Below are 23,860 nucleotides of genomic sequence, written 5' to 3'. Positions count from 1 at the left end.
CACATTATTGCTTTTTCTACTGGAAAACACCATAGTACGTCACTGCTGATTAGTGCTTCCTAATAGGAAAGTTAACATTTAGAGATTTCAGAACAGAATGTTTTGAAATCTGAGCTCTGCCTTACAGACAATGTGGCATCCATCCATCCATATAGCAAATATAAGAAAATCATATTATAGCATTTTTTTACTCTTCCAAACTTGGTTGTAGAGAAGGAGACAGAATTTATAATGCAAGACTCAGTGAAAGGAATAGATCTCAACAAAGCTTATCTTGTAGCTCAGAGGCCAAAGTTATTACAGAGCAGATACAACTGAGCTGAAGTCCTCTGAGATCCTTGAACAAGAGGCAAAGAAAACTCTTAATTAACTTTTGGTTGAAAGGGCATAGAGGTCCTAAATTTACTTTGTGTTGTAGCTTGTTGGGACAATTTAAAAAGTTCTAGGAAATCAAGGCTGAGCTGTGGGTATGGGAAGTTTGTCAGAACCAGAAAGAAGTGCTCTCCCTCAGGACAAACGATGAGATTCCTGTAGTGTGCCCATTTGTTGACGGATGATTTGACCTCTTGGAGGATGTCCAGTTAACAGCACCTATCTGGTGGTTTGCACCTATCCAAAGTGGAAATAAGAGCACAGAGTACATATGCAGATATCATACTCCATTTTGGAGCTTGGGTGAATAACTGGGTCTGGAAATTGCAAAATGTTCCAAATTTACATAAAACTAATGGGGCTTGTGTTATGCTGAGGAATTAGCTGAAAAATTTTGTAGTTTTATGAGATGCCCATATGGTGGACTGAATCTGCCTGGTCAGCCACAGGCACTCACTTTTTTCAGGGAGCTGGAAGTGTGGTTGCCATGATGGCTCTGCTGGGAAGCTCTCTGCTTCAGAGGGGTTTCAGCTCTAATTCCAGCTAAGAATAGTTCAACTAAGAATCTGACATTCAACTAAGAATACCTGTTTTGCAGGGGAAACCAGTGATGTATATGGCCCTACTGTCCCACATGCTTTAGGGATTCCACTTTCAAATAATTAAAAAAAATACAGGAATCAACTAAAAATGTCGCACATCTCTCCCTCATGGATGTCCTCCATCCCAAACAGATCAGTAATTAGTGGTTCACATTCAAATCATAAGGAAGCTTGGTTCAGTTCCTTCTCTTCTCACAAGAGAGCACCTTAGCCCCTGCGGTATCTTAAAGATCTTGAGAAGGAAATTTCTGTTGTCATAGCTTTTATGCTTGGGGTAAATAATTAGATATCCACTGGAGAACAGAAGTAAATCTGGGTCTTCTCAGCCCAAGATATTTGTTTTAAATGGCACCTGCTCCTTTCTTCAAACAGAAATTTCATCCTGAAGCTGAAAAGTTTTCCCAACAAAAGCTTATTTGAAACTGAAATATATTAATTAAAAGCTCTGATCTTTAGAGATTTGGGGGGATTTTAAACAAAAAAACAAAAAGAAAATTCTTTGGAAATGTGTATTTTGGAAATATATTTTTCCAAATATTTAGAAAAATTCTCAAGTAGCTTGGTGCATAGACTCCCTATCCTTTGACCCTTTGCTGTAGCAGTTTTCCCAAATCTAAGATGTGGGTTTCTTGAAGGTGGTATTTATGTACCCTAGCAGGAGGTAGGTGCAGGAAGTAGACATGATCTTTCTGAATCCTCTTCCTCATCATGCCATTCAGCATAGAGTTGGGAGCACCCTGTATCTTTATTATTCCACTTGTCCAGGAATGAGCTTACTCCCAAATCTGCAGTTTGAGAGGGTAAGAAAAAAAAATTTCCTTATCCCAGATGGAAGGTCTGACAAGAAATATTGTCCTGAAAGTTTAGCTGGGCTGTATAAGGTTTTTCTGTCTCTGTCTCAGTTGAACAGAAATATTGTGTCAAGCAACCCTCTGCTATACACTGGCATCATACCATTAATTTTAATATAATTCTCTCAGTTTACACTAGCTAATCATCCCTACCAAATGTTTAACAAATGCCTAGAAGCATTGCCCACTCTCCCACACACATAAGTACATCACTCTCTCTCTTGACTTTTTCTTTCTAACAACATCTCATAGATTCTCCTTCTGTTGGTCTCTGCATTTACTTTTTTCACTTCCTATATTACACAGAGATGTTTTAAGATTATTCACCATTCATGCTAGTTAATGTTCTCTTTAAAATTTCTATATGAATCATTGTTAGTCTTTCTTAAAATTTTTTTTCAGTGTGCTTCTTGTCATCCATTACTGGTTTGATTCAATATCACCCTCATGTTTGTTAGATTTTTTTCCTGTCTGTTTCTTTCCTATATGTACTAGTATGACATCAAAATGAAACAGTTTTGCTTTCACAATTTAGATACTGGCCAACAATATCAGTATATTGCAATAAGCCTTATTTGAAGCTTTCTACAAAGAGGATGAAATCAATTTATCAGCATAGTAATTGTGAATTAGTTTTATATGTCACTTTTCCTCTTTACCATATATCTGTACGTGCATGTGAACTTGTTCCTCCAAGTACTTCTAGAGATTAAACTGCATTTCAGGATATGACAGCAGAATAGGTAGGAAAAACTTATTATTCACTTACCAAGAAATAGGGAAGAAATACAAAGAAATGGTTGATATAGAAACAGTCCATCAAATAATTGTATCATACCCCCTGACTTCTTTGAAATGGATGGAATTTTTTTTATAAGAATCAATAGCACAAGACCATGCCCCTTTCTTTTTCCCCTTACCCACATTTGTCTCCCACTTAATGCTTGGCTATCTGAGTTCTGACAGACTTGAAACATTGATACTCATCAAATCACTATGGTATAAAGAAAATGCCATTATCCACATCTTATCCCAAACAGTATTCTTCATGCTGGAGCTGGCTAAATTCAGCCTAGTTACTGACTTGCTCATGGGAAATGAAGAAACATAACTAGAGAGAATTAGCTGTTGGTGGGTTAGGATGTTGCCTGAATATTTGCACTGACATTATGGAAAAAGTGTGTCACTGACTGAGGTATCTCAAGTAGATGAAGTTAAGGGGGAAAAGTTCAAATCTGCTTTACCAACTGCATCTACCAGAGAAAGTAAGTAGCTGAGATATTACACAGGCATCTGCTGAATCCAGGTGCAGAACTATTCTTGGTCGCCTTGTGTGTCTTTTCCCCTCTTTTTTTTTTCCCCTAGAAATGTCACTGCTAATCAGCAGTATCAGAATATGGTATGATTTCAGAATGGGATTCTGAAATAGCTCTACCTTTAAATTCAAGAAAACAAGTGCAAATAAATGCTGTCACCTTTGAATTTTTTTTTAATGGGAACAGCTTTTGGTAATAATTTTATGGCAAACTCATTTCATTCCCTGTAGAGAGACAGAGAGACAGAGAATATCCCATGATGAATACTTCATACATGAATCTCTGGTTCATGGTATTCAATTATCCCTGAACTGTGAAACTTGAGCTAGGGATTAGCAACCAACAATTCTGACACTGACAGACAAGTGTACACATTTGATCTGTTGTATTTTTTATTGCTCTTAACCTTTCTTGAACTATCTGTAGATGAAGCACAGTCATTTTTCATAATTTATTGTACAGGGATATGATGATACTTTCTCTTCAAATACATTGACATGCATGTAAAAAGTTAACATTCTCTGCTAGAATAATTGTCTAAATCATATGCACATTACTTGACAGGTCAGACACACTGTAAAGCTGAGAAAAAGTCATCTATATAGCAAAGAGGAGGACTACAGGCAGAGTAAACCCACAACTTACCCCTATTGTTCCAAAACTTTCAGGCTTTCTTCTAATTTTTTTCTTGCAAAGGTGTCTCCATAACCATTTGATCAGATACCACAAAGACTTTGGGCTTGGTATGACATTAAAAGGAGTGGGCAGAGTTCCTCCTTCTTCAAAGTAACTCATCCAGAGTTTTGTTCGAGCAAACTTCCACTCAATGTCTGCATGATCCTGCACACAAGAAACACATCATTGACATAGATATTGCTGTAATTAAGGAGGTGAAATAAGCCCCTAAAAATCTGAAAAAACTAAAGCTAGAACAACCTTGAAATCCTAATGAATTGTCTTTTTAAAATACTGCCATCTTTTGACAGTACATCTTTAACACAAAGCAAAACTAAGCTACTTTACCTCAGTAAGATGTTCGATATGTAAAGTATGTATCTACTTATAAGCACTTCTTTCCTGTTACAAGCTGTTAAATTATTGAAAGTCTCTCAAAAAACACAAAGGGTAATTACAAGCAGAGAAATACTACATTTCTGGAAGAAGCAGTTTGTTGTAATAGCAGCTCACCATTATTCTGCATAGATCAGTCTAATTATGCTGCTCTGCAGCTGCTGCAACAGGTCAGCAAGGCTCATGCATTTTCTTAGAAATTACCAGTCCCTAAAATTCACAGATAGGTTATCCAACAAATCATGAGGTTACTAAAACTATTGAGTCAAGTATCTTCTTTTTCTTACTACTTCAGAATTCAATGTTTGGAATAGGTTGGGGGGTGGGTTTTTAACTATTTGAAATTTCATTTCTTTTGGAACCTATATAGCATTGTAAAATCCTGAAATTTTTGGGTAAATGAAAGCTAAAGGCCATGGAAAGATGTCTAAATCCTAGCAGCTGAACAAGAAGTTTAGATCACTAATGTTAGATTTGGATAGCCAAGAACCTCAGCTACAGGTATAGTCCTGGTCATACAGTAACAAAAGCAACAATTTACAACTTGTAGCAAGAAAAGTAAGCACTAAGTTTTGGTGAGTGGTACTATGCTGTGATCTGGTTCACTAGACTCTGACAACTAGAGTTATACAAACACAGGTGGTCAGTTTTTCTTTTGTGGAAACATTTGTAATTTCCAGATTGGAAAAAAGGCATATTTATAATCTTAAGACTGTGAAGCTTTCTTTTGTTTGCTTTCTGCATGATCATATTTGAATTATGATATGATGAATCAGTGTTTTTTTTCTCTAAGACTCCTTAATAGACACTTAAGAAATAAAACTATGCCAATTGCTCTGGTAATGACAAAGACAGTTTTCATTGAAGGAGGAAGCAAGACTAAGAAAGTCCTGCTTTCTCAAAGGAAGTTGAATGAGAAGACATGACCTTTAGTTTGAATAGCTAGTGTCCTTGGAACACGGGCACCCCATTTCTGTTAACTGTATATCCATGTCAGATAAAAAAATAAAATAGCAGTCTTTCAAATGCTAATAAATATAATGTATTAAAAATGAAGCAGCAACAGAACAATCCTGGGCAGTCTTTTTCTAAGAAGAAGTCCTGCACAGTGCAGCTTGGGCAGGGCTGTAGCCCATGTCACCTGCCAGAAGCATCAGGACACCCTCCTCAACCCACGAGCTGGCTTCCTCATCTCTTCCCCATTTGGTGTTGTGGGGAAATTTCACTTTAACCAGTCCAGCTTGGGTCTGGTTTCTTGTCCTTCCAGAACAGTGCAAAAGAATCAGAGCAAATTGCAATATTTGTCCCAATGTCCTGTCTGTGAAGTGTTTTACTGCCAGAAAAATTGAATGTAGGAACAGAGAGAGGGTATATATTAGAAATTATCTAAAAATAAGAAACAACTTACAGCAATGAGTTGGTAAGAGTTATTCATCATGGCTATTAGCATGTTGAGTAGAACAACCAGAGATATTACATTATAGGTACCAAACATGGTGGCCCCAACAAATTCAGTGAATTCATGCCTTGCTTTCACGTTGGTCACATAGAGATTGATGAGTCCAAATATAGACCAGAATAATGACTGCAGCGTTTCAAATAACCTGAAAAACAAAACCCAGAAAGAATAGCTGTACAATAACTACACATTTGGTTCTCAGATTGTTCAATTTCTCCCAAAGCACACAAAAGTTCTTGACTTGACTGAGATGAATGACATTTATCACAATATAGCCAACATAGAGGGAATATCTAACAAGTGAAACAATGGCCTAGTCTTTCAAATGTGGGCCTCTAGATATACAATACAGTCTATAAATAAGCTTGCAAGCAAAAGTCTGATTTTGTTCAAATTACAGAGAGATAAATACAGTTTCAGAGATGTCATGTTGGACACCCTCTTTTGAAGTACTTTGACCCTTTGCTTTAACTATAAGGGGTAAAATAATGATCCAAAATAATTCAAGTATGATTGTAAATGTAATTATTGTGTCTCGCCAGGATGTTGAAAGAAGTATGGTATCCGTATCCTCACATTATGCAATTCTGATTTGTTGAGAGCAACTGAGATAAAAATAGTTGAATAATTAGAAAGGCATTATTATCATTAGCATATGTTTTGTTTTATAAAGAAGGGAAACACACACAAAAAAATCATGCTGCTCTCAAAAGAAATTTGTGTTTTTATACCTAAAGCAAATTATATTCCCTTAGAGAAGTTTGTACAACATCTAGGAAGCTAGTCACAATGATGAACTTTAAAAAATAATCCTCTGCAGCTAGATACATCGAAATTTTTCTCTTTTTGTTCTGTGTTCAGCTACGCTGTAGTGTCATAAGAATTGTCCTGGTTAGCTTGTTCCTTGAAAGTATGGAGCACATAAAGCATCAAATTTTGACATGACATATACCTTCTGACACTAGTACCAGTACTCCTCACTATTTCCCAGATGAATATTGCTTCCCTCAATGCTGAGCTCTGAAAATTTTCTGTGTGCTTTTCTGTTCAGATCACATAAAGTTTAGACCTGCATAAGTGTTATTAATATACAACATAAATAGGCTGTGCCTGAGGAAAATTACTTGATTAAGATGATATAAAGGCTGCTATTTTTATAAAGTTATTTTCTCTAAGAAGGAAGCCATTTGTAATAAATATATTTTTTAAAAAGCCTAAATACACAGAAGTTAATAGTTAAATAGATATTTATAGCAGTAGTTTGATGTAGGTTGAAAGGTGAAAGACAAGAGAATTAGTGTTCATTTGGCAGTGCTTTGGTTCTTTAGATGAACTAAAAGCTATAATGAAGTAAAATTGATTTTCAAGAGAAAAAAAAAAAGAAACAGTTTATAATAGAAATTAGAAATTTGATTGTTTGGAGTAGAGTCAGTAGAATGTGGGACTGCATGTTTTTTTTACAGCCTATCACATTTGGAAGGAATCTTCAGGTTTTAGAACACCAGACTTATTTAATGTCCACAAGTAGACATGGAAGAAATGCATAGTGACAGCTGCCTGGATGAGCAAGGTCTGAACTGGTGACTTTATGCAACTTCTAATCTCATTTATCTTCCTCTTAGATCTATTTTACCTCATATCTTTTGAGATATCTTGAATTGTACAGACTTCACTGTGGTATGAGGTGAACATTATTAGAGTGATGAAATGTTAAGTTTTTTTTTATTATTAGGGTAATATTAGATGTGTTTGTCAGGACACCACTGCAATACCAACAGAAAACAGAGGTTTTTTTCTGTAGGCAGTATCTAAGTCATTAAAATATTTGGGGAGAGGAGGAGGATAGAAATAAATAGCTACTTACGTTGAAAATGCATTATTCTGCTTTTCACATCGTATTCCTTTGCAGTTGCCAGGTTCATTTGTCTCATAGTAGAAGTACAGCTGGTTCAATCCATTTGCAAAAGCGAGCAGCACAAGGCAGTATATGAAGAGAAACTTCAAAATGTCCAGCAACATTCTTCCTAGAGATATCTGCAGAGGTCCCAGGTGAGAATTTGCAGTGAATAATGAGATCAAGCGCAGGGAGCTGAAGATGTTTGCAATTGCAAACAGGGCCTCAGCCACCAGGGTTGGATGCCACATGTCCCAGCTCTCCCGTGGAACTAACCCACTGTACTGAAAACAAGCAGAAGGGAAGAAATTACTCCTCTATTTTGATGCATAAACAAGCATGTCAGTTCCTTTATAAGCTGCTCAATTAATTTGCAGATATCACAATAAATTTTCACAGTAGCAAAAATTTTCACAGTTTAAAAATTCTGACACTGCAAAAGGAACAGTTTTGAGCACCTTGCTTTTTAGGATTATAGAAATTTCCAGCTGTACAAGCAGGTAAATTATTTATTTGAAGGAAAGTGCAGGGCTGACAGTGATGGATAGAAACCCACAAAAGCTCTGGCAAGTAGGAAGAAAACATTCAATCACCAAGTAAGTATATCAATTAGCACTAATATTGGACCAATGATGAAAAAGATGTTTATTAATGAACCATGGCAAACTGCTTATGTGTCTCATTATCAAAGAGTCTGACCCCTGAAACTGTGACTTCTGTTCAGGCTCTACCAAAAAAAAAATATTCTTGAAGATGAAAGATATTTGAACTGAGGAACTGAGGATTAACTACTATAGCAGACTCATTATTATTTATTTGAACTCATTAATCTGTTTTATAGAACATATCAGATGAGAGAATCTATGCTAGGAAGCCTCTAAAAAGGGGATAATATAATATAAAGCAGATTTCAAAGGGGGCCTATGGTGTTATCTGTATTTACCTATTCTAGACCATGCACATGCACCTTCAGAGCTGCTGGGGATGCCCTGAGCAGTAAGGAAAGGGACTCCATGTGTCACTGGGGCCAGATGACACAACATAAACAGGCATCACAGCATTTCACCACAGTCACCCTGCAAAGAAATTGATCACTGTCAGAGTGGTTCAGAAACACCTGAGTAACATATGTTAAGTCTGTAGGACCTGATCAGATGCATCCCAGAATCCTAAAGAAACTGGCTGATGTAGTTTCCAAGTCTCTCTCCATCATATTTGAAAAGTTTTGTCAGTCAGGTGAAGTTCCCAGACTGGAAAGAGGAAAACATAGCACCCATTTTTTAAAAAGGGAGAAATTAAAACTTTGGAAACAGCCAACCCGTCAGCCTCTCCTCTGTGCTTGGAAAGGGCAAGGAGCAGATCCTCCTAGAAGCTGTGCTAAGGCACATGGGGGACAGGGACACAATTTAAAGCACCAGCACAATTTCACCAAGGCCAAGTCCTTCCTGAACAACCAAGTGGTGCTCCATGATGGAGTGACTACATCAGTGGACAAGGGAAGGGTTGCAGGTGTCATTTGTCTGGACTTGTGTAAGGCTTTTGACATGGTCCCTTGTGACAACCTTCTCTCTAAATTGGTGAGAGATGGATTTGATAGGTGGGCTGTCCAGTGGATAAAGAACTGGCTGGATGAGTGCATCCATGAGTGCATGCCTGGAGGACAGGATGTCATCCAGAGGGACCAGGACCAGCTCAAGAAGTGGCCCCATGGGAACACCATGGGGTTTAACAAGACCAAGCGCAAGGCACTGCACCTGGGTCAGGGCAGCTCCCAGTATCAAGACAGTCTGGGGAGTGAAAGGATTTGGAGGAGATGGAGTTGAGGTGCTGGTAGATGAGTGCTCACAGCCCAGAAATCCAACCATATCCTGAGCTATACAAGTAGTGGGGCCAGAAGGCCAAGGGAGGGTTTTCTGTCCCTCTACTCCACTCTGTTGAGATGGCACCCAGAGTGCTGTATCCAGCTGCAGCATCCCCCATGCAGGAAAGACATGGACTGTTGGAGTTGGTCCAGAGGCATACAGTGAAAATGATCATAAAGCTGGAGCACCGCTCTTCTGAGGAAAGGCTGAGAGAGTTGTGGCTGTTCAGTTTGGAGGAAAGGTGACTTTGGGGAGATCTTGTGGCCTTCCAGTATCTAAAAGGGCATCATAGCAAAGATGGAGATAGACGTTTTACTAGGGCCTGTAGCACTAGGAATTAGCTAATGGCTTTAAACTAAAAAAGGGTAGATTTGGACTAGATATAAGGAAGAATTTTTTTATGATGAGGATGGTGAAACACTGGAACAGGTTTCCCAGAGAAGTGGTAGATAACCCATTCCTGGAAACATTCAAGGTCAGGCTGGATGAAGCTCTGAGCAGCCTGATCCAGTTGAAGATGTCTGTGCTTATTGCAAAGGCACTGGATTACATGACCTTTAAAGGTCCTTTCCAACCCATTTCATCCTATGATTCTGTGATTCTACAATCCAAACTGTGAAGGGGAACTGGACATTGCTTTGGACACCAACAGTCGGCACAGGCCCCACACCAGGGTTTCTCTAACCAACTGGTATTGCGTGTGAAACTGTCCCAGCGCCTGACAGCAATCCCTGGCACAATGCCATTTACTCATATACAAGCAGCCATAGCAGCTTTGGTTTTGGATTTGGGGATGAGAACTGAAAAACTGAAAAATAGCCCATTAAAGAATTAAGAATTACTCAGCCTTACATTTTGTTCACCTGTGATATTTTTTCTCTACAGTGCAATTAATTAAATCTAGACCTTAATTTCTATGCTGGAATCATAGATCAGTATTCTCTTCATTAGACTATCCCCTCCCTAATGATTATGCTCATCTACCCCATTCACTATGGCTCTCTAATCCAGTTCTGATTGATTCAAGTTCAGTGATAAAAAACAGGCAGTAGAAAATAGAATTTAGTTACTGGGGACAACACCTAAGAGATAAAACAAGAATAACAAGCAGAATAAATTATTTTCAGTGTGTCTGAGGATAGAGATGAAAATTCCTCAGCATGATTCCTATAATGGCTTTCTTAGAATAATATTTTACAGCACATTACTGCAAATTCTCATGGCATGTTACAACCCTCACAGCTGAAAACTTGCACCTTTTAAAAAACTAGGAATAATTGTCTGTACAAGCAAAGGTTGGTACTGGACAGTGCAGTAGATACTCAGATTAGGGAAAAGTACACAAGCTGTCTTGGGGCAATAAAGTAAAATACAGTCATGGAGAAATGTGAAGAACATTCAGGAAACTGGGAAGAAATGGAGTTTTTGGTAGAGAATCAAAAGCATCAAACTGCAGACATATTTTAGGTGAGGGCAAGTAGTGGCAGATTCCAGGGAAATTACAGATGTGAGAGAGTTGGGAGAAATTGAAGAAAATGCCCTTCAGAGAAACACATGGAACTACAGGACACTGAACAAGTATAGCACATGATATACCAAGACAAGAAGAATCAAGTTTAACAAGTCAGGTGTGGATAGCCATATCTGCGCTCTGCCATCTACTCTTACAGTCAGCAAAGATAAATGAGCAGTTCTAGAGTAGTGGGAAAGCAAATACCCCACATAGGTGAGTTGCTCTTCAAGTTTCTCATTTTCTCCTCATTGATTGTTTCTCATTTTCTCCTCATTGATTGTGGGGAAGGGGATAGACTGTCTTATGGCTTTAGTCTGGCAAGATGTGTCCAATGTCACATTTTCTGAAAGAAATTATGTCAAGCAGAAAGGTGAGGAAAAAGGGACCTTGTCTATGATGTCCTGGATAAAGACACAAAACTGATTTGTTCAAACATTCAGAAAAGATCAAATGACCTTTAATTTGTAAAAGCGAAATCAAAGGCACAGCTGTGATGTTTCAATGTAACTGACTCTTCCTTTTCTGGGCCCAAGAGCTTCCTGCATGTTTGGATAGAATTCAAGAGGTGTCACCATCGTAAGTGGAGAGTGATGGCTGTTATTTCAGTGTTGAAGAAACATAATTTAAAAGACTGTAAATATTTGGCAGAAAAAAGTGAGAAAGGTGAAGGCCTGAGAGATAAGTTTGGAAATTGTCTGTGAAATATACTAACTGCAAGAAGACAGCAAACAATATAAAGAAAATAATGAGTATAAGAGGTCTCTTAACAACAAACCCCTATTGAATACACTAACCAGAGCAGAGGATGCTGAAAAGGAATCTAGAAATATTGAAAAAAACCTCTACAGAACAAAGCAGCTTTCATGTGAAAAGGAAAATATAGAAGAGTAGCAAAAAAACTAGGTATACTAAAACCAGGGACAGTGAAAAAGAAAAAAAATGTATCTTAGAGTCAAACCACATAGAATTGAAGTATTTTTTTCTCACTCATGTTTGTTGAAGTTCTTCTGTTCTACACAGGATAAATAAATTAATATTGTTCTGAGGAGTGGAAAATGGTAAGAGAAAATATTGCAACACTGAGTTTGCTGTAAATCATGGTGTTGATACTCTGCAGTCCTCTATTTGGTGACCCTGATGAATTTCTAACCCCCCTGGAAATGCAAACACAACCTTTTGACATAAAGCAAAGCCAACCACCACTTAATTTGATTAAATAACACCCATTATTGGCTCTGTGGTTGAAGGAAATTTACATGGCACATCAATGGAAAATTAAGAAGAGCAGAAAACAAATTGAGCAGCACATAAACAGCAGAGTTTCAAGGTAAATATATGATGCTTTTGCAGTGTCAGCCAGGGAATACAAGGTAATAATCCCTGATCCTTAGTCAAAGGAACTAAAATGCAAATTCAATATCTGAACCATTTGTGAGAAAAAACTGCTGGATGATCACTGTTTTCCCATTAAAGCAAAAGGCATGAACTCTCGATCTCTTGGAAGCACCACAAGAGATCAAGGAGACATGTAGATCAGGCTACCTGAACGTTTAATGGGCTGTTGGACCTCAGTCTAAGATGACCCTCTTGTTTCTGGTCACAAAGAGACAACTTAAATAATATCCATTTCAGGAAAAGTACTTCAAATACTTTCCTGAAAAGTCATATGTAAATGTGAACTCTTCCTATTTAAAAATGTATGTGGCAATCTTTGCATTCATTATGTGCAATTTCAAGCAGCAGTGGGAAGGGGGCAGGGGGGTGGCCTAGCAGAGAGCTTTAGAATGGTAATTACCCTGAGGAATAAGGTCCATAATTTCTCAGGGGTGGAGAGGTGTTAATCTGCCTGTGTAAATGGACATTTAGTCTGTGAATCTGATAAAATACCAATCAAAACAATTTTACAATGCAAACATGTAACAATATGTTAGCGTCTGCAGAACTGGGGGCAGGAGAGATATAGAATCTTATTTACTCTTGAAAACAGTAGACCTGACACAGTGATCATTAAGCCAGTTAATGTTGAGATAAATAATGTACTTTAGCTACTTTTCAGAGTTCTTGCCCTGAACAGGAATTTGTTTCCCTACTAGATCTTCACATCAGAGGCTGAGGCACGTTATCAGCAATATGAGATTGTATGTGATTTTTAGCAGAATTGGAAACAAGCAGCACTATGTCTAATGCTCAAGTTTAACAAGTATTTAAGAGAAAGCAAGAAGATTCTGCACACATGTTGGCACTGCACTCACCTTTACATATCAAAACAAAATACATTATATTCAAAAAACATAAAAGGAACCATTTTTTCTTAGCACACCAAAAAACCCTTCATAAAAACAAATGTGCTGCTTAAAATCTGTCATCTTGTACTTAAAAAAAAATATAACAATGTACTATAGATTATGATATTTTTATGGAGGAGAGAGCATTTTCAATGGATACACTGGATAATTTAGGAAGACCTAACATGTTGATACAGAGACAATAAACCACAGGCCATTGAAAATTATAAGATGTCATTATTTTATTTGAATACTGGCAATGAAACCAGTTACTTTGAGTTATCTTAGCAGTCTCTCATCCTGAAATTATAAGCTTTGGTGAATTTTACATTACCCCATCAGCTACTCTAGATAATATCCATCTACTTAACCACTGCATCAGTAAGAGCCTTAAATGGGCAATAAACACTGTATTTTACTCTGGGAATATTTATCACACAGGAGACGCTCATAATTTCATTCAAGGGAGTTGGTTAAAATGTTTTCTTGGGTGGCTGGAAGTGATCCATAGAAGATAGAATAAATCTAAGAACTGACCTTATATATTTGGTTCAATAAAGACAGAAGAGCTGTAACTTAGAAAAACCTGACTCACAATGCTTAGGAAAAGAAAACGAAAGCTTTACATTAAAATATACTGGTTACATTTGGCATCCTCTCAACGTCATCCGGCATAGTGGCAAAGAACTCTGTTGTAGGCATTTGAAGGAATGTGGCAGGGTATTAAATAACACTTATATTCCTCTGTTCATTGTCATGTGTTATCATGTGTTCCAGTTGCCTAGCACAGCTTTTGTAAGCATTGTATTCACCATGATTAAAATGTGCTCACTAATTTGGAGAGTAATGGATGCACATTATCCCAGATACTGTCACCTTGGAATCTGATTACTGTAAGCAGAAGCCATTTTGGAGATGAAAGGATTATAATGTCTTCTAATCAATATTATTCTGAAGTGAATAATTGGCCATCTCCAATGCTTTGGAAACATCTATTTTAAATGAACTGTGTGCTTTATTTCAAGGGACAGTGAAATGACTATTTATTTTCTAGTCATTTTATTATAAAGCATCTTTGTGTGTAAAAAGGCATTTCATTAGCTTTTAAATGACACTTCACCACTCTTTGGAGCACCTTCCTCTTTCAGGCTCCAAATTTCTTCGAGTGAGAAGACTTCCAAAGGTTTGCAGTCAGACATCCAGCACGTCAGAAACCTTTCGTCAAAGAAGGCTGATGTGTCAACACACGACCAGGGGAGGGTCTTTGTTCATCCCTGCTCCTGACTGGCTGGCACACGGAACTTTGTGAGCAGACACAAGATGATAAAAGTTAGAGTTCCTAAGCTCCTCTATGCCTGTGGCAGGGCTGCAGCAAGAACAGCTGCTATTTGAGGAGAGGAAGTCGTCACTGGCTACTTGATGGCTCTCTCCTTGTCCCAGTCAGAAGCATCTTGGCAGAGGAGGGACTCTCCTTCCATGCACACAGAGTAGTACTATTGCAACTATAAATTATTGCTGGTGGCGGGGAACTTGAAAAAGCTGAAGTACAATGCTGATCCCAGTGGCCAGTAAAAATGGCCTTATCTCTGCTTGGATGTGGTAAGAACTCTATGACAAATGCTAAAAAATCCTTATATTTCCTTTCATATGTGGTTTCCTTGCGCTATAGATCATTTTTGGCTCAAGATATCTCATTTTATGAGGAATTTCTGTCATATTATTTATTCATGTGGAATACAGACAAAATGTTCACAACATCATGTTCTATGCCTTTGGAAAGAAGGGCTGTTCTGCTGGAAGATACTTAAAAGAGTGGAAATATAAGACTTTTCAAAACAAGTCCATGAAAAGAACATAAAAATGAACACACACAGCCTCAAATGACTTATAATAAATTTTCAAACAAAATTAAAATCTTGCTCTTTAGTTCCCCCCACTAATTTTGACCACATATTTTGGCAGTAGTTATGTAAAATTGTCTTAGGGGCAATAATTTCTCACTCAAAAAGTCAAAGATTAACATAAAATGCAAGCATTATAAAATATTACAGGTAATTTTCATTTCTCAAGAATTTAACAGTATGACAGCTCAGGGCAAAATAAGAAAAGATTGCACAGGCCAAGGAGAAAAAAGCATAAAACCCAATATTTTGTTTGCTCTTATACTTGTCTAGTTTCCTGTCATTGCTGCAGAAGATTCACAGAGCACATCATACATCTCTTGAATTGCTAAGCCTCAGGACCTCCAAACACAGATAAAAGATTGAAGAAGCCTGATTTAATTTATCTTTGAAATGTTGCTGATTTTTTTTTACAGTTTACCTTTGAAAATGCAACGATTTTCAAGGAGATTGTTGCCAAGTACAAGGAGTTCATTACAAAATCCATGAGATTCCACCAATCGTGAATGTAGTCCTGTAGTCCACCATCCCACATCTGTTTAATTTCACCCCAGATAAAACCTGAAAATAAAACATAATTCATTAGGCATGAATATTAAGTTTTAAAAGGCTGTGACTATTCTAGACACTTAACTCATGATAGATTGATTTTCCTTACATCTAGTGTAAAGGGCAGGTGGATAAGTGCTCTAATTTACACATCCAGATAGGTAAAATTTCATCTTTTTGCTATTTCCAGAATTAATTTGTCACACAAAACCCCCACAAAAAAAATCTGCTTCTACAAGGACAATTTCTTTGGTTTTCTTCAATCACTTTCTCATTGTATCCTAAAAAGTATAAAAAGTCTTAAAATAAGCTACCAGTGTCAACTCAGTCCTTGGCAACTGATGCAATGTATTTCAGACTGGAAAATTTATGACTGCAGGTCAATCCAACACAATTTATTTTATTTGGAACCCACATAATAAGGAAGAGAATTTCTATTGTTATTGTCAATGCTGAGCTGAAGTCTCCCTTTTCCATATGAGAGAGTAGTGTCTCCAGAAGAAAGTCTTTTGCTGACACCTTCCTTTGGGACATGAAGCAATTGAAACTGTTTTCAGGTGTGCAGAGCACACGTTGTGCTAGACACAGTGACACACAAATATTCAATCCAAGTGGAAAATCTTGCAAGTTGTCTAACATGAACTTGGTTTAACAGCTTCAGAGACAACTGTGTGGAGACTGTTTTTAATGCTATAAATATTAAAACCACTCTGAAGAAGATACTCCACATTACTGTATATTTTGTTTATAAGACAACATAGTACATTTAGATGCACATTTCATGTTATTATCTAAAGAGATTTTTTTGATAACAATACCATTGCAACTTTTAATTTTTCACAGTTAATTATTTTCTTGCAGGAATTCCTTACTTTGTGCTCATTAGAGGGGCAGAAATAATACCAATCTCTCACATATTGGTGGTGAGTAACAGTAAATGTCTTTTTTTCACCTGCTGTTTTAGAAAATGATAAACAGATTTTGTGCAGGGGCCTATAGAGTTCTGCATTTCCTTACTATGAGCTTAATTCTCCTTAAACTATAACATTTTGTTGCAGTGGGTCTTCTGGCTGACTGGATGGAAAACTTGTGATTTTTCTCAAGCATAATCTGTATGAAGTAATCTCTGGCCTACTCTTGTTTGAGCCATGTAGGTTTTTGAATTATTACAAATTAGTTTTCCAGTGTATTGGCTTAGTGTTTCTGTCTCCTGCTTACTTTCTGAAGGAAAAGTTTCCTTCCTCACTAACTTCACCCTCAAACCTCAGACACATGGTCCCATCTGTTTTCTGTGTGTCATCACCAACAATCACAAGCCTCAGGAGTACCTGAATCACCTGATTGAACCAGCAATTTTTATTTTCACAGGATTAATTTTCAGCCATGCCACCATCACCATTTCAGCATTCTGCAGACCTGGGGTAACACACTCTGAGGAAGGATCTCGATGGGAACATGCAGACAGGAAAGCGGAATAGGCCCATTTTACTGCCTACAACAGCCTAGACAGGCTGACTGCAACTCTATCTGTAGTGTATCAGATAAAACCAACCCAGAAAATACAGCACTGTTACAAAGTGAACACTTATTTTAACGATGCAATCAATTGTGCTGCCCAACAGCGGGAGAACAGCTGAGCATGATTGCACGGCAGGGGTCAATATCCTCTAAGAGCACACTGCTCTGTCCTGCTACACTGCTGTTAGCTGCCCAAGTGCCATCACAAAGGCAACACACTTTCACAAGGCTACCAGGGCAGGCTCCTACGTGCCTGCCCATTTCAGCCAGTGAAATGACTTAATCACTTACTCTTCAAAGACTTGGTCACTCGTGACATGCAGTACGGACATGGTGACAGCAGATCTGCCTCCCCCTTCTCTCCACAGTCCTCTCCAACCTTCACCACACAGTCCCTGAACTTGCAAATGTCCCTGCTTGCTCTTCCACTGCCTTTTGGGCATAACTTGCGAAGACCAAACCATCATCAGGTCATAAAAGCAGCTGCTTTGTGTGCTGCTATATCCCCTCCACATTACAGACACTGCTCTGAATCACTGCTGCTCCACCTGCTTTATAGCACATAAAAATCATACAGCAGGAAAAGACCTGGCTCCAGGCTCCAAGCCAAAGTCTGTGTAACACAGATATGGCCCCTAAGTCTCAGTGTCACAGAACAGTGCCTTGCTCTTTTTCATTTAAGGAATTTTTACTTAAAAGTTGCAGGATCTTGACATTGGCAAGACTGCCATGGCTCATGAAGCAAACAGCTGCATTGACAGAAGATTCCGAAATAAAAAGGCTTTGCAGAAATCAATACACACATTCATAGAATGAAATAAACTTTTTTGTGACTTATCAGAGTTAAGGATTGGCTTTAAAATACACTTTGAAAAGACAGCAGTAATAGGTTGGGATGCAAAATAAGATGAATTAAGATGAATGCTTTAACAAGAGGCTTTAGGTTAATTGAAGTCTTCTGCCAAGATATTCTATGGTTCATCACCAGGCAAAGATATGAACTGACACAGACTGCAGTGGGGCTGCTCTCTGTAAGCCTGTTGCTCAGCATTGTATGCTTTGATGGCACTGCCTAAAATATAATGGGATTATGTACAGATTGAAAAAGAAATGCTGACTAATGCTGCTGCACTTGATCTGTTTTGTGAGTGAAAAGCCAGACTGTTTTTCCAAGCACTTCCTGGGCTTCAGAAAATGAAATGTAATTTTAAAGTTGACATTAACAGAGAAATACTGACCTATTATAAAATAGGGAAGAGAATATATGGCTGTTGTAAATTTGATCATTTTGAATTAGAAGCACAATTAATCCAAGCGACCAGCAATTTGGAAGTCATTTGGCAGCTGAAAGTTCTGAGTATACTTTGATGTTGTAAAGGTGGTGGTTCTAATTATCTTTTTGGTTCAAGACAACTTTTATGTTCATTCTGATGCATGTTCTTTTTAAGCAAATAGTAATGGAAAACTATGAATCCCATACTTTTGCTGGCTGCAAGAGAGATGTGATAGCTTGCTCTTCTTGCCAGCCAAAGCATCTAAGTACAAACTCAATATATAAATACAGTTACTGAGATGCTACGTGACTCCAGAGAACTTGAAGCTATGCTGATGGACAGATGGATTCTATGTTTGTGAAAGACACATAGCCCACATACGCACAGGAGAGCTGCCCACACATGTATTTTTGAAAGCAAATCTTGGTACCAAGTCCTAAGGTTGATTTCTCAAATTCACAATTGCAGGGCAACCTCACCATGACAGCTGTGATCAGAGTCTTTGCAGCTACCGGGTCTCCATGGCTAGGGATTCTTAGCAGGGCTCATCTGGAGCAATGAATGCTGGAAGAACTGGACTCTCTAGAGTTCTCTAAATCCTCCCAAGTGTGCCTCAAGGGCTGTCCTAGAAAAGTGTTCTCTGAAATCCCAGAGCCTTTATGCAAGGCTGAAGATGTCTGTAAGGCCTGGTGAGCTTACATGATGAAAGTGTTCTGAACAACAAACCTCAGGGATTCCCAGCCGTGCTGTTTAGGTTTAATTTACAGCAGCCAGAGGCCTTGAAATTTTTTGTAGATCAGAATTGTACCTTTTTACAAGAAAGACGTGTCTGAGGGGAAGAAGTCAGACCACCCTTATGTCCACAGGCTCTGACACAACACGCCAATTTTCTTCTGTTACATTCACTGGGAGAATCAGGAAAAGACTTGGAAAATCTCTAGGGTTTTTTTTTTCTTGGGTGTATTTTTTTTTAGAAAAATACATCCAGAGATCAGAGAAGAATTATTTCTGTGACCTTGTACACTTTTCTACTTGGAAGATTAAGGGATAGCTGGATAGTACCTGATTTTATTATGAAAGGAGGCTTTAGGGCATTCCCAAACATGACCTGACATGACAGAGGAGAAGATATGCAGTGACAAGACTGTCTAATAGAGGCACTGCTACAGGTAGGAAAGAGACACAGAGTCCAGGCACTGCCTGATTACTAATGTTCCAAAGCAGCAAACACTGCTGCAAACTGACAGAGCTCATGTCAGAGCTACACTTTCAGCAGCAAGGAAGCTGACATCTCGACAAAACAGAGAGGACACTGCCAGCCTGCACACAGGTATTGGGGAAAAACTGCTAAGAGAAGCCAGCAAAAGACAGGGAGCAGATCTAAAACAAAAGCCTTTTAGGCAGTCAGGCTGGGGACAAGTTGCTTGCCCAAGGCCCTCTTTTAGCTCCCTGGGAGGAAACAGGAATCTCCAAGGCAATAATCCTGTCATCTGCAGGTGGGTCAGTCTTCCCACTGGCTGAAAAGGAAGCCATGGAGGATCAGGCTTAATTAAAACAGATGTCTAACTTCCAGATGCCTGCATTTAGCTGAAATAATTCCACTCAGAGCAAATTTCACTATTTTAGCTGGATATTCTTTGCTATATTTTGTCTCTTTGCTCCAGCTGTGTCTTTCCCATCTCTTCACATCAGCCAGATTTAACACCTGCCTCTTAGATTCTCACCTATTCATACCATGCTGTTATCATTTATTGCCACTTGCAAGGAAATGATAAACATCATGCATCTCTTCCACCTCATTAATCAAGGATTTTAATTAAAAAGTTGAGGGTAAGACTTTCAAATACTTGCTCCATTGTTTATACCCACATATTGGAGCAGTAAAAGAGAAATAACAGCACGGATATTTTGAAACAGCCTAAGATGACAGAGAAAAATTTTATAAACTCTTACAGTTTTAATGGGATGAAATAGATAAGTTCAGGGCAGGAATCCCACAGACCATAAAGTGCCCTGGGAATGACAGACACCATGGAGAGGTTTTGTAAACCATTGTGAATTGTTATACATGCAAACCGATCAACTGCAACCATTTGAATGAAGTCCAGTTTGCCTGAAGCAAGAAAGGAACTAAAATTGATCAGATAAAATGAATTTGGAGAAATGAAATTAATTTGTGAGTTAAACATTTTTTTTGCAGCAAAATTATCTGAACATTAATGAGAAATTAATTTGTTTCTTCTGAAGTAAACCCCGTATGTCATAAGTTCTATTCAAAGCAACAAAATAAAAATACATCTTAGAAAAACAAAAAGCACTGAAATAAAAATGTTCTTAGAAAAACAGCATTGTTCATTAAAGTTCCTATAGCACTTTTAAAAAATCCTTAAGAATTTAGTAATAGATATCACATACTGCATATGATAAATGTGCAGATACATCAATAAATATACACTGATAAGATTTGCTTTTATTTTCAACTTTTATCTATAGATTTTGATTTAGAAGTTGTATTTCCAGTCTTGAAATCTTTGGATATTAGATTCTGAAATATCAAAAGAGTGGACTTGCTTTTCTTTTCATAATTTAAGACTGATGGCAAATCTTGCAACTTTGAGCAGGGCAGCAGCTCAATACTGTTACAAAAATTCTGTTCCTTTGGATGAAGCCTTGGGTTGAACAAAGTATGTTTTAGTGATGGCAGACAACTTCTGCTTAGAAAACATTTTGCTTCTATCCTGTTTGATCCTTTATGGCTACCTAGAGCTGTAATTTTACTCTTAAGGAACACATCCCAGTCTCAGGCAGAAGAAACAAACAACAAAGAAATAACTTCCCTCTGAAATCCATTCAGAGGTGTTTTAGGTTCTAAGAAAAAAACTTAGACACAGCCTGTCTAAATTCCTATGTTGTACTGAAACTTGAGCAACTGCAAAAAAAAATTTCCAGCAACTGTGGAAATTCACAAAGATTTATGCCATCTCTAAAACACTGCCTTTTGTGGTTTATAATCATAATTGTGGTTAAACTCTCACTGTGAACAATAACATCAAAATTTGTCAGAGAGATATGAAAGGCAATATCCTGAACTATGTTTGGGCTCAAAAAGTTTTGTGGATCCCTTACTAACTTTGGCCTTACCTTTCCCACAAAAGGTTGGTTGCTCTGAGCTATTTTTGTTCCTTACCATTAAGTGATGGGAAGCAAGAGGTTCCTTGGGGTCAATCTTTGCATGCCAAGATCAACAACTGCCTTTTAGCATGTTTCTCAGAGAACATATTTTTGTGGGGCTGTGAAACCATTTAACTGACAAAATCAACTTTGCTCTGTTATGTGATGTGATGTAGAGTTTTTCACAGATACAAGAAGTGAGACAAGCAGCTAATGATATAAAGCTCAGTGAAGCCAAGGAAAATCCTTCCAGGGAATTCATTGAGCATTGAGGAGGATTGATATAGCTCTTCTGTTTTACACCTGGGCTGATGAACTGATCTCTGCTGAAGGTATATGAAGGTAACAACAGGCACTCTGGCATAATTCAGGGGCTTCCACTGAATTCTGAATATCTGGGGCATATTAATTAACAGAGTACAACTATTTCAAGAGAACATGGGCAAAATCAAACACACACCTCTGGCTTTCCCATGGGTAAATACCTGCTTGTGAGGGGAACAACTGTGCAGTGGGTCCTGGGTCAGATCAGGTAAAAAAGTGGGAATGACATGGCCAGAGGCACCCTTAAAAGTACTTCCCAAAGAAAAAGTTAGAGCATGGTACTAATACTGCCAAGGTTGTAAGCCTGATCCCTGTATGGGCCATTCACTTAGGAGATAGTCCTTGTGGGTCCCTTCCAACTCAGAATATTCTGTGATTCTGTAATGCTGTTTTCATCCACTGATGAAATTGCTGGTTCCAAAGAGCTGGAGCCAGACTTGTTCTAGAGGCGTACATTGGAAGGATGAATGATGGTTGCATGTTGTGGCATGGGATATTGCTAATAGTATCAGGAAAAAAGTCTACCAGTTGTTAGACACAGGCACTGTGAGAGAGAGAGAGACTGTGAAATATTCATCCTTGGGGAAATTAAAGATCTGACTGTACAGGAACCTGAACAATGTGACCTGTCTTTCAGTTAGCCTGTGTTTAGCAGTAGTTTGGACTTAATAGCCTTTTGTGGTCATTATGTGCATTATCCTTCCTTAAAAAGAAGGCGTGTTCCTGCTTTGTCTGGGGTTGTTTTTCTGCTCTGTGCTATATATGTCACTACTGGTTATGTGCTGTTTCATCTTGCCAACCATATTACTCTCTATATCTGCTCCCTCAAACATGTCAGTTCATACTAAATGTTTAATTTTTTACGCAACATTTTCTTGACCTAATTTAGAAGATGATGCACACTGTACTTGCCCCCTCTGTGATCAGTTATTCTGAAGTGTCTTGCTGTGCCATCAGTTTGAATGTACATTGTTCCAAGGACTGACAAGACTGTACATTCCCATACATCCCACCAGCAGTTTGCTAACCACAAATGTTTGCAATTTTGCACAGTTCCCAAACATCCACATTCTCTATAGATTCATGTACTCCAATAGTATAAACCATTCTGACAGAAAGGATGGGGAACATGTTGTTCAAGAGATACAGTAAGGCTGTATTCCTGCTCCAGGCAGGCTTTTGAACAATGCAATTAAAATGAGCATTTAAATATGACCATAAAAGAGCAAAAAACTCATCCAAAGAAATTCCCTAAAAAATTTCTTTTGCTACAGTCACCCTGAAAAACTGGCAGGGAGCCTTTTAACCACAACTACTGAACTCTAAATTTTTCTAGTTGATGCCTTTCTCCCCTGAATTTCGTAGCATTTGCTAGTGAAGCAAATGCCCACTGTGAGGACACTTAGTACAGTGACTGCTAGGTTTGAGGCCATGGTTTAGAGCAGAAGAACACCTATGACAAATGTACAGGGATCAACATCATCCTTACATGAGCAGCAGTCAAGGCACACTGAGGGTGAAGTAGGGTCTTGTTGGATTTCCCCTCTGAATCACTGCTATCATGCTCAGAGGACACAGCAATTCGATGGGAATATGATGACAGAAAAAACTGTTCCTCCTTGGGTTCTTTTTACCAAGATGATATTCTTCATTTTCCTGTTCATTTTTGAATGGTGATGGATTCTCAAGTACAGTAAATAGGCCTATGTTTCTGTAGTGTGAACTAACAGCCAGTAATAAGATGACAATTAATTTTCTTCATGAGCCAAAGCCTGTTTCTTATTTGTTTAAGTGCAAGGACAGGAGATTCTGACTCTTCTTACTGAGAATTTTTTCCACAACTGCTTCTTAAGGTTATGACAGCCTTGTAACACTGACTTACTGTTCCACAGATAATC

General features: G+C 38.1%; 1 protein-coding gene across 1 annotated transcript in view; it reads right to left on the bottom strand.

The window, feature by feature from the left end:
- Positions 1-23,860, bottom strand: part of TRPC4 (transient receptor potential cation channel subfamily C member 4) — an 82,487-nt gene that overhangs the window by 8,995 nt on the left and 49,632 nt on the right. Inside the window, exons 4-7 of the mRNA XM_058018388.1 lie at positions 15,548-15,687; positions 7,536-7,849; positions 5,621-5,816; positions 3,787-3,981 (exon numbers count right to left, since the gene is read on the bottom strand). Of these exons, the coding sequence (XP_057874371.1) occupies positions 3,787-3,981; positions 5,621-5,816; positions 7,536-7,849; positions 15,548-15,687 (845 nt within the window). The remainder of the gene's footprint in view (positions 1-3,786; positions 3,982-5,620; positions 5,817-7,535; positions 7,850-15,547; positions 15,688-23,860) is intronic.

This window comes from Melospiza georgiana, chromosome 2 (assembly GCF_028018845.1).
Source record: "Melospiza georgiana isolate bMelGeo1 chromosome 2, bMelGeo1.pri, whole genome shotgun sequence".
Taxonomy (NCBI): Eukaryota; Metazoa; Chordata; class Aves; order Passeriformes; family Passerellidae; genus Melospiza; species Melospiza georgiana.
This window is presented reverse-complemented; position numbering and strand designations above follow the sequence as displayed.